The sequence below is a fragment of the Sardina pilchardus genome, chromosome 24, assembly GCF_963854185.1.
Source record: "Sardina pilchardus chromosome 24, fSarPil1.1, whole genome shotgun sequence".
NCBI lineage: Eukaryota > Metazoa > Chordata > Actinopteri > Clupeiformes > Clupeidae > Sardina > Sardina pilchardus.
Window position 1 is genome coordinate 10,785,412 of NC_085017.1, and position 12,040 is coordinate 10,797,451.

The 12,040-nt window shown below is 45.4% G+C and overlaps 1 protein-coding gene across 8 annotated transcripts in view; it reads left to right on the forward strand.

Annotated features, from left to right (window-relative positions):
* Nucleotides 1-199: 199 nt before the first annotated feature.
* Nucleotides 200-12,040, forward strand: part of ubap2l (ubiquitin associated protein 2-like) — a 32,074-nt gene continuing 20,233 nt past the window's right edge. For 4 of the 8 annotated variants that reach the window (XM_062529077.1, XM_062529079.1, XM_062529082.1 and 1 more), the window contains exons 1-9: nt 240-409; nt 2,494-2,631; nt 3,436-3,513; nt 5,976-6,086; nt 6,673-6,847; nt 8,171-8,281; nt 8,916-8,961; nt 10,662-10,706; nt 11,500-11,606. In XM_062529077.1, coding sequence (XP_062385061.1) covers nt 2,536-2,631; nt 3,436-3,513; nt 5,976-6,086; nt 6,673-6,847; nt 8,171-8,281; nt 8,916-8,961; nt 10,662-10,706; nt 11,500-11,606 — 769 coding nt within the window. In that variant the 5' untranslated portion in view covers nt 240-409; nt 2,494-2,535. The other 4 variants (XM_062529080.1, XM_062529085.1, XM_062529084.1 and 1 more) reach the window with 2 other exon arrangements.

A 12,040-nucleotide genomic window follows, 5' to 3' on the forward strand; every position in this document is an offset into this window, starting at 1 on the left:
GTCTATCATTCAATGACAAATCTAGAGTAAGCCAATTGCATATCTATATTACGTGAAACCAGTGGGAGATTATAGTACAGTAGCCCCTGTTGTGTGTGAATGCGCCCACCTGTCAATCGATCTGATCGTTTTGGTAGGTATCACGTGGTCGGGGTCCGCTTCCTGAAGGCTGCAGTGCGTTCTGGTAACCACGTGACACGACGCTTTAGGTTGTCAGTGTGGAACAGAAACAGGTAAATTCCGAGTCTCGCTTATTGTCTGCGCGAGTCGGTTCGGCCTTATCATCGGCTAGGTGTATCAAGTTGAGATTAGAGGATTTTGATTTTGTTCATATCTGACTAGGAGGTCAATCTTTAGACCGCTTGGTCAGTTGTAAAGGCACTAGAAATTTCATCCAGCCGGGTTTCTGGTCAGTATACTGCTTGTTATTTATTTTCATTATTTAGGGCCTAGGGCCTCAACGAAGCCTCGGAATCAAGTTTGTTAGTGTACGGAGTGTGACGTTCACATGGATGAGTACATTCTTATCTTAGATGCAGAATGCCGACTGACAAAACTTGTCACGGGTTGTTGACTAACGCTGTTTTATCATGATAATAGATATTGTATTACCGTACCTTTTGTTTAAGGTCGTGGCATTGTTTGATTAGTGTGGTGGTCAACTTCAAAGGGACTAGCGTGGGAGTGATGGCTAAGTAGCCAGCTAGCTAACGTTGGTGATCTGAGTGTGCCAATACAAGCTATCTCGGCCATGAGGCTGATGCGACGACGAACGACTCCCAATGGTAGCGGGCTAAATGGCTAACGTAGCACGCTAGCGAGCAAGGTAGCACAGGGATCTCAAAATGTAGCATTACATAATACAGTGACAACCTAACTGTAGGTAAGTTATATTGTGTTATGCGACCCCTTGGCCCACATATCTCGATCATCTCTTTAATATCAATCTGGAATTGAAGTTATACACCCTTGACGTTAAATTACCTGTCGTGTTAAGTTAGCTGGCTGGCAACTAAACGACTGATGTTAAGGTGACGGCTTTTATTGCTAACTTTGTTAGAGTTAGCTAGCAGTAACGTTATCATAGTTAACGTTAGTTTAACTGGAAAATGTCACGGCAGTCTTCAATTGATAGCCCTCTGCTCTATCAAGACGAGATTTCAGATGACTATCGTTTCACATTGCTTAGCTATAAAGGTAACATTGGCTATCGTATATTGACTAAAGAAGCATAGACTATCCCTGTGAAAGAAAATGTAATGGCTGCGCAAGCTACTCGACCACTGAACCTTATTAATGTTAAGTCAGCTAACATCCTGTTAGATGTTACGTTAACGTGGTACCCTGGTTAAGTATCAACAATTTGCTGAGTTTTACGAAAGGGCCCGGATAACCCAATAATGTTAGCTATTTAGTTCGGTGACGTTAATTCTTAAGGTCGCTGTTACATAAATGCTGCTTAAAAGGTTCGTACGTGGATGTCTGATATCAGTCTAACGTTATATATGTTAATGCACAGTTTGTCGTTAAAGCTCTAACGTTACATAGCTATCATTTGCTAGTTCGTGAAATGTAATTAGCTTGCTACAGTTATTTGGGCCGTGGTGTTGAAAGTTCACAAGGCCAGGCAGGCCCACGGGGAAATTTGATTTTGTCGCCTGCCATTCGCCATTGACACGTTAATCCATATTAACCAGGTTTGTGTTGTGTGTTGTAGCTAGGTAGCATGCCGTTATCACAGCGTCCATCTTTCCAAGTTGTTCCCGCGGTTAACCCGCGTGTTGCTGAAACGCGATAGCAAATGGGGGGCTTTTTCACTCGACCAGGGGCGTAAAAACGAGGGCGACTCCATGGCTGCGTCGAATTTCCTCCTCTTGAATATAACTATGTGCTTTGCACGGGCTTGTCGATATATTTCCCGATAAGACATACCGTATGAGTCAAGGCCATTGGCGAACACGACGCCACGCATCTCTTCAACTGGTTTTGTTGACGTGAGGAGGAAATATCAGATCGGATGCTCTCGTTCTTCCGCGCTGCTAGCACATGCTCGCTAACAACAAGCAGTGGGCGGAAGTGAGGCTTAACCTGGTTTAACTTCGGCGTCGGTTTTCTTGTCTTTTTGGTGTTTCAAGTCGACGTCTCAGGGCATGTACTATCATTTACCCATCAGTTTCATAAAACTAGTAACCATTGTTAGCTTTTATCAAGTGATGTACAGTTGAGCAGATCGGCCATGTGATTCTTGGTTGGCTATTTAGGCAAGATGGCATCGCCATGGTCATTGTTACTGGTGGCCAATGACTGATGTCTTTACGCTGAATGCATATTTCTACAACCGCGTATCACATTCTATGTAGAAAGTAGAAAATGCATTTTTTGTGGTGCATGTTATTCTAAGAACCATTTTAGCATGCAAACTAAATGCTGACACTGGACCAGATTACTTCTAATCTTAGTTTATTTATTTGTTTATTTATTCATTCTCTGCAGGTGTTATTCCTTTGTAAATACTGTTATTTGTATATACTGTAAATGATGACTTCGGTGGGTGGAAGCCGAGCTCGGAGCAACTGGGAGCAGACACAAGGACAGACACAGAACCAATCACAGCACAAGCAGAGGCCTCAGGTACCGCCCTTCTGACACCATGCCATTCATAATAGGAAAATCTCTCTCGCCTTTTCAGTGTTATTTTTTGCTGACCCCTTTTGCAATCTGAGGAGGAGATAGTGAAATGATTAGGAATGTGATGTGTATGTGAGCTCTGTTAAGTGGTCTTAATGGGTGGGTGTGTGAGTATTGAGTGCAGATTATTGTCGACTTCAAGTGCAGAGCTCTGCATTTTGATAGTTAAAAGTGTCCCGAGTTGGTCTCCCGTTCAGTATATCAAAGGAAAATCTTCTCTGAGATGCTTTTTCAGGGACTCCAAAAGGTCTCACGGGGCAAATGTAGGCATGCCCACTGTGTACATGCTGAGAGAAAGCTGGCACAATCTAGACACATCTTTTTTCATGACTGCTGCATGTGTCCGAGGTAAAGGAAGTACAACTCGCAGACCACTGTAGTTGTGTTAGTTATTTGTGCTGCCGTGTCCTTTGACCGGCAATGTAGGCTACTTCAGAAACGAGCTGCAGTACTAAGGACGGGTATTTTTAGGAAATAGCCAAAATCCTTGCTGTTGCACAGTTGCCAGTATGAATGCAGTGCAGACCTCTAGGTTGCCACCCAGTGCAGTGCAGTTCAGTTTCTTTCCTTTATCTTCTGTGTCTGTGCCCCAAAACATCATCTTTGTTTTCCTTCCCAAGTCTTGTCGCAATTTCTGTCGCGGTTTCTGCTCACTGTCTATTTCACGCATCAGGGCCCTGAACAGTTCTTTGCTGTTCTCGTCTGTAGATCTGTAGTTCTAAGAGGTTCTGCTTGTTTTGTCTCTAGGCCACTGCTGAGCAGATCCGACTCGCGCAGATGATCTCGCACCACAATGACGCTGATTTTGAGGAAAAGGTCAAACAGGTAAGCTGGAGACACTCTGGCTCTTTGGATTGTCTTAAAAGCCCAGAGTCAATAAGCTATGAATTCAATCAGCAATTCAATAATGGGCTTTCGCAATGGGATTTAATTTTTGTACATAAAATGGGTTTTGTGGGTTGTTTCAGATTGCAGCCCCACATGTTTCTATCTGAAAAGCCTTTGTGTTCCTTAAGAATAAGATTTTAAGAACTCAGACATGCCTGGGATAGCTGTGTCACAGAATTGAACTGTCATCACATTATTCTTTGTAGGTCAAGCCAAGTTGTCTATAAGAGTGTAGTGAGCTGAATTAGCAGGCGCTTTTATCCTAAGCGATGGAGCTCGCAGCATCTGGTTCAGGAATCAATGCCAAGTTAACTGTTTCTTACCCTAGAGTCACACGTTTTTCGCTGTGTTACTGCATACGCGTGGATTTTCCCCAACATATGCTTTGAAGCATAACCGTAATTTGATTGGCTGGTGCTTTTGCGTTGCTGTCTGTCGGTGCAGCAAAACTTGAACATTTCTCAACTTTTTGATGGAGGAGATGAGAGCAAAGCAACACAACGCAACACAACTGAACCCCAATTCACTTCAGCAATGGATATCTTGAGCCCATGTGAAGTGAACTCCAGCACTGCATCCAATGCAAGTGTGTGCAGGCACCGTCAGGTGGCGATGCCTCTGCTCGGCCGCTACACCACAAATTAATTTCAGCAGCCTTGTTATGATAGTACTGTTGCCTTTTAGAGTCGTGTAGTTATTGTGAGGGTGGGTCAGATTTACATCCCCTTTTTTTTTACTATTTGCATAACTGCTCATATTTTAACTTCCTTCTTCCAACATGTGTAACTTTTTAGCATAGCGTAGTATGTGCCCTATGAGTAGTGCTGTACTGCAGTGCTGTTGTAGACTCAGTGAAGTAGGTTACAAATCTGACCATTTTGTTTGTTTTATCACATTTTACTACTCAATTTGTGCTTCTTATCAACGCATGCTAGACCTACAGGTCTCCAGTTACTCCAGCAATCACTCCAGCGATTGAAAGTAAATGGTTCAATAGCACAGTCGTTTTCCAATATCTCCAATATCAATGGTGTCCAGTGGTTATTTTGCAAAATGGAGGAATGGGTGAGAGGATAGGCTAAAGGGAACAGAGAATGCATTAGGACCACTGATCTATAAACAATATAGGTATTCTTTATAGATCAGTGATTAGGACCGGGTAGCTGTGGTTCTAGTGGCTACAGCGTCCGTACCACCACATTTGGGTCCAGGCGCCCACAGGGACTAAGAGTCAAATCCGAGCGTCGGTCGTTTCCCGTTCCCACCCATCTCTCTCTTACTCACTTCCTGTCGTTCCTCACGGTCCTATCTGAGTAAAGAACCGGAATGTGGTGGTGCGGCTGCGGAATCCACTTGCACCTCATTTCCCCTGGGATGTCATTAAAGCACATCACACTATGTGTTTATCTGGGTACGGGTGTCTTTTTGCCAACTGGTTATGGGAAAATCAAACTTGATCATTCGAAGGTTAGTGCTTGAGCTTTACCCAAAATTAGGAAAATAATTGTGTCTTTTACAGTAGGTGCACAAGGCAATGAGTAAGACACTGTATTAACAAGGACAGAAACTGTTCAATGGGAACTGGTGACACTGTGACTTCCACAGTGGCTCTATTGTAACTGACACATTTAGAACTAGTATGGTCATTTTGTAACCCAAGCGAAAGACCAGTGAGTTTTTGTTTGGACATTCGCATTCATATCCACTCGGTAGCCGAAGCCCAGTGCTGTGTAGCTTTTTTTTGTGCGGCGGAACTGCACAGAGACGCCTGTTTAATGATCCAGACAGTTTACTGCGGCGAGCACTGGAGAATAGAAAGAGTACCGGGCCAATTATCAGTTTAATTGAGCGGCTGGAGTTTTAAATGTCTCCGTTGGGCCGTGGACTGGAGCCTTCGGTCCAGCTCCCTGGTATTCTCTTCCTCCTGCCCAGACATGGCTCTGGTCTCCCTGGGCAGACTTGGAGAGAGATGGCTGGGTGGGCTGGTTTGGAGCGGAGATGGTGATGATGGATGGATGGATGGATGAGCTAGCACGGTTAATGATGGTGTTCAAGATTAATATGGACCATCTTGGCAAAGTAATGGGAAGACATGTTTTTTTAGGGGCGGCCAGTGGATGTTTGACTGACTTAATGAACCCCAGTAGAACGAGGGGGGACCTGTGCCCTTGGTGTGCACAAATAACTTGGGCTTTATTATGAGATAATGTGAAGATTTTCAAGCTCTAGGTCAAGTGGGGTGCTGTTAAACGCCTTGAGGCATATTTTATGTTATGGCTCTAGATATGAATAAAATGTAATTGAATTTATCTTGAAGATGGAATAGTGGCCATTGGCACACCATTGGCTTTCCACAGTGGCTGATTCTGGCGTATCTTTGTCTGTCTGTGCCCCTTCAGCTGATTGACATCACAGGCAAGGACCAGGATGAATCCATGATTGCGCTGCACGACTGCAATGGAGATGTCAACAGAGCGATCAATGTACTGCTTGAAGGAAACCAGGACACGGTAAGAGAACCAGAATCCTCTTTATTGGCCAGGTTTGCGTAAACAAACAAGGAATTTGAATCCTGTTAGTTAGCCTTTGCTCTCGAAGTGCAACACTCATCAAATAACATGAAAAGAAAATGGAGCAGTAAGAATAGAATGAAGGGCAGTAGAATAAGGCTATGTATAAGAATAAATACGGTATGTACATTTGCAAAGAATGAGAGTAAAGCCAATGAGTATAAGAGTAGGCCAAGTCCTGTTGCCATATAAAAAACTCCAAAAAACTACTTAACGTAGTCATGACAACTGATGGTGTCATCATATAACACGATTAGTGGGATCAACTCTAACCCTGTTTAGAATGTAAACACAGAAGAGTCGCTCAAAATGATGCACATGTGTGTATGTTAAGGCAGAGAGAACTTTCTCCTACACGAACGCCTCCTCCTACGTAAAACCCTTGTTTGTAAAAGAGTAATAGTATTAATTGATTGATGTAGTATTGATTGCTAGTCAAGGTCTCCTCTGCATCTTAACTTGTAATAAACACTGGAAATAATCACCGGCGTAAAAGTAGCATGTGTTCCATGTGGCGTGTCTGCAGGACTCTTGGGAGATGGTGGGCAAGAAGAAGAGCGTGTCGGGCCAGAAAGAGAGCAGTCAGACGGAGGCGGGAGACGAAGGGAAGGAGAACCGCGACAGGGGAGGAGAGCGGGACGTGGCCCGGCGCCGGGGAGGAGCCCCACGCAGGGGCAGAGGGGCCAGCCGTGGACGAGAGTGTGAGTGGTGGACTGGGAATGAGTGTGTTTGTGTGTAACTGTCTGTGTGTGAGTGACTGTTTCTGTGTGTAACTGTCTGTGTGTGAGAGAGTGAGTGTGTGTGTGTGGGCAGGTCTGTATTCCAGTACCAGCAGCTTTATTAAGTATTAACTGACCATTGCACACACACTTCTCATGCCTGCACACACTTCTCATGCCTACACACAAGGCTCTTGGGTCCTCACTATGAATGTGAACCAAAAGTTCAAACTTGAGACAGCTGATGTTTAACAATTAACTTGACCACTGCACACTCAGCAAATCAACACGGATTTCACAGACACTTTCACTTTCACCCCGAAATTCCCCACTTTTCCTGTGTGCTTTGAGTCATCCCACTTTGGTTTTGCTGTCCTGCTTAGGCGGTTCGTCACGGACAATTACGAGTAGATCGCTCGAGTCAGACGTTGCCTGTGTGCAGCTGTCTGGAGCTAATCCGGCCCTGTTTAGTCTGCGGCTACCTTGCTAGCATCTCCGCTCCGCTCTCTAAACCGGCGCCTGCTGCACCTGTAGTCTGAAGCAATCAGGACTCGTGGCCTCGTGCCCAGAAAGCATCAGAGCAGAATTACAGGAAGTAATGGAGTCACTGTGCGTTTCCCAGGAATGGAGCGGAGCCACTCCACCTGTCAGCTTTTAATCGCTCCCAGAGAAAAGAGACGCAGATATCAGAGGCGAGAGGTCAGGTTGCAGGAAGCCATTCATTGCTTCGTTTACACTTAACACGGCAAGATTGGACAGGTCTGCAATAGCTTAATGGAAGCAAAACGGCCTTACCAGAGATGAGCGGAGATCTGAGAAGTGTAACCTACTGAGAAGCGAGAATACTGGCTCGTCCAGGTAGCTTAAAGAGTAGTCATTGATTTCTGAAAGAACGCTGCGAGTTCAAGCTTGTGATGGCTAATGTTTAGGTTCTCTGTATTGGCTAAGCACAGGTTCATTTCTCCACAACGAACGACACCGTAAGAAATTCATGGCTGTCTATGGAGTCTGTGTGCAAACACACCTGTCAAACCTCCACAACAGCAACAATCTACTGTTTTTCTTCCTCGTCCACGTGCAGATATGATGCAGACTTATACCTCGCTTGAATAAACGAAGGCAAGATGCAGCTAACTTGAGTTAATTGAACTGCTTCAGCCTAAAATGAAAGTCTACACTTGTACACAAGTGCCGCCTTCATTAACGATGTTGATGGAATACCCCCCCTGCTCATATGTGTGTTTGTGTTTTGTTTGTGTGTTTGTTTTCATATATTGTTTTTGTTTGTTGTTCCCGTCTCGTCAGTTCGTGGCCAGGAGAATGGCCTGGATGGGACCAAAGCGGCCGGCATAGCGGGCCGCGGCACAGAGCGAGGCAGGAGGGGCCGCGGCAGAGGACGAGGTGGGTCGGTCCCTGGTGAGTCCCTCTTCTACTCGACACACACACACACACCCTCAGAGCAACGCTTTGCCTTTTTGAGTTCTTTTGCCCCTGTGCTGAAATTCAGTACTGTGGGGTGGTTGTCAACCCATGTAAAATTAAGCAAGGCAAGCTTATTTATGTAAGCTATTTCTTTCAAATGTGCTCTGCATCAATAAACAGGGACGGTAGAAAATTGCACTTGATCATATCGTGATATTATCGCAAATACAATGTATTGTTCATCCCTATTAATTAGATAGAAAAATCTAACAGCACAAATAAGGGAAGTATGCTCACATGGCCGATAACACGCCAGGTGTACAGTCGTATAGTTTATTGATGTCGCTTTGGGCTCCACTTGGACTTCACTTCTAGGCTAATAAGGCATTCGTGCAATTGTCTGTATGTCCTATAGACTAATATATGATTTCTTATGTATTTTGTATCTCCTTTTATACTATTTATTATGTTATGTTATGTGTATGATATGGACCTGTGTCTGCAATAAAGCTTTATGTATAAGAACTAGAAGCGTCAACATACACATCTATACCATGGCTGGTAACGCGGCGTGTTCAGTGCCTGACCTGTGTGTGTGTTTCTCTGTCCTCTCTATTCTCTTTTCCAGGAGCCAGTGGGAGGCGAGGAGGTCGATTTTCGGCACAGGGCATGGGGTAAGTATGTCTACTCCGCTTTCCTCCCTCCAGAGATCCTTCCGCAACGCTCTACCTGGTTCACTCCCCAGCGCCCCCTCTCGTCCCCCACCGCAGTTCTAGAGTAGCTCCAAGTCCCATGTGTGAATCTGACCTGCGGGCACAACAGGCTGACTGCCTATCCCTGACCCATTGACCTTTGACCTGACTTGACCTGCATGGGCATGTTGTAGAGATTGATGAGCTGGCTGGTGTTTTCTTTTGGCAAGAAGTCTGGAGCCATTGCTTCACTATTATTACTACTACTACTAAACTTTAATCGCAGTCGATCAGTCTCACTTTTTTGCTCCTTTTGTCTCGTGCATTGACCCAGACTAAGGAGTGATTGTGTTGGGAGTGCAACGGCTTTTATGTTTGTTTTTGCTTGAGCACTGACTGTGTTTTTACAAGGCGTCTGTTGTTCTACTATCGTATGAGCTTGCAAATGTACATCCACGGCGTAAACAAAAAGTGAAAGTGAAATGCCGCGGTTTTGTCTCCCGTGTCCAAATTCCACTCAGAAAAATATGGATTTGAATAAACTCTCCTCTTGTAAACAGCAGTTGTAAGTAGAAGCGTATCGCTCCCCCCTGCTATGTAAATGTCAACTCTTCATCTAGTAAACCTCGGCAGAATTGCACACAGGCCGGCAGATGGAAGGGGTCAAGAGAGCCAGTGCGGTGTAATTGCAGTGTACCTGAATTCCAGGGCCACTAGCTGCTTGCGTAACTCGGCCCGAGTGCTTTGTGATTTAATGTGTTTACTAAGGGAGCATCCTGTACCAGTTTGCTAATGAAGTGAATTGCCAACATGGAGGCCCTCATAGAGCGAGCTGATTTATGCGGCTGAACTTTCGCTGTGCTGGATTAATGCGCGGGCAGGCACAGCAGTCGGCTTTTGTCACAGAGGGTTCTGTCTGATTTAGTGCTGAGGCAGCTCGTGTGAGTAATGAAAAAAGGAACACGGAGAAATTCATTTTGCCGGAACGTAAACTTGAACCCGAGTGAACTCCCAAGTGTTCGAAGTTAAACGTTTGTGACTTAAGACTTAACAGACTGTAGTAATTATATTCGTGGTTTTGCTGTAAATTTACCTTTATTTTTGTCGTTTTTGATGCATTCTGAAGGATCATTCAGTTTATTAATTTGATCAGAAAGGGTTAGTAGACGGTCTCGGGTATTTGCATGGAGTATATTTAGCATGTAGGCTAGGAGGATTTTTAACCATGCCAAAGGAGGATCAATATCTGGTCTTTAGGTGTGAGCGTGTGTGTGTGTTGGAGAGTGGAATTATTCTTGGAGACGTGTGTGTGCGTGTGTGCGTGTGTGTGTGTGTGTGTTTGGTCTGTTAGCACCATGCGACCATCCCCAGCATTGCAGTTGCTCTCTCCTGTATGTCTCCTCTACTCTTCTGTCGTGGTGTGATGCACATTGGCACTTTGTTTCTGGGAGTGTGATGTCAATAGGTTTAGAGCTGTGCATGTCTGTAGCGTTTGACATTAGTTGTCACTGTTATTTTTGTTTGTTTGTTTTATTTCTACTGTAAAGTCACAATGACGCTTCTTCAGACCTCTTCACTGCTGCTGTTTTTGAGTTTGTTCTTTGTTTGTGTGTGTGTGTGTGTGTGTGCGTGTGTGTGTTGGGCTGTCTTTTAATCGCTCCTCCTGTTGTTTCCCTCTAAAGCCAGATTGATCAGGGCCCCAGCTATGATTTGTCAGGAGACGAGAGGTGAGTGGATCCCCATTGGTCTGTTTGGTGTGTCCGTCAAAATTCACGTCACGAGGTGGGAACTTGGTGCTAGAACCTCCCCAAATGGCAGAGAGTGGATGTGTGAAGTTAGACTTGCCTGTGGACAGACAGTCCCGAAAAAGGAAAAGGATAAACAAAAACAAAAAAAATAACAACCGCCAATAATTCAGCTAGGCGTTTGAGCGCTCTGGCGCGTACTGGAATTCCTCACCAGCTGTAGACTTGTCACGGCCCTTGACTGATTTAGATCTGGTCTCTCTCTCTCTCTCTCTTCCCCCATTCCTGACACCTTTGCTCCGAAGTAGCACTTCATTTGCACCCCATCTGAGCTGGCTGCAGGACGGGGGTGCAGGTAGCGCCGTGCCGCGGTGGGAAGATTGTTAGTGGGATGTCAGGAGGTTGCGCCATGTCGTTATGACTCGAGTTACCGGTAAAAGGGTGTTTCTCGCTCCTCTATAATTGGCCTGGAAATTGCACCTTGATGAGTCAGCCCAGAGAGCTTAGCAGGAAGCGTTTTTTTTTTTTTTTTGAAAGCCTAGTGTTTGGAAATAGTCTGCTGTTGGCGAGCTCTTTTATTTATCTTACCCTTCCTGCTGTGTGTCTGCCTGCCTGGAAACACAAGTCCAGATATAGCCGATTTTCGAGCACTGCTCTTCCTGATTAACAGATTTCATTTCTCTATTCTATTCCAGTCATGTACGGTCTATCCCATGTTTATGCTAACCTCTCGCCTCCTGTTTACCCCCCTCTTCCCCCCCCCCCCCCCTTGCAGGACGTTCAACCCTGCGGACTACGCAGAGCCGACCCACACGGAGGACAACTACGCTGGCGGCAGCACCTGGTGCAACACCGGCAGCACGGAACAGGAGGACGGATCCAGTCAGTGGCTTTCATCTCTCTTTCCCATCACTTGTTCCTCTCTCCTCCTCTTTTCCATCACTTACTCCTCTCTTCCTCTCCTCTCTTTCCCATCACTTGTTCCTTTCTTTGCCTCTTTCTTATCACTTTCCTCTCCTCTCTTTCCCATCACTTGTTCCTCTCCTCCTCCTCTTTTCCATCACTTACTCCTCTCTTCCTCTCCTCTCTGTCCTGTCACCTGTTCCTCTCTTCCTCTTCCTCTTTCCATCACTTGTTCCTTTCTTCCTCTCCTTTTCCATTACATGCTCCTCTCCTCTCTTTCCTGTCATTTACTCCTCTCTTCCTCTGCCTCTCTTTGCAATCACTTGCTCCTCTCTTCCTCTCCTTTCTTTCTCATCACTCGCTTCTCTTCCTCCCTCTTGTGGGGCAACCGTGGCCTACTGTTTAGGGCTCTG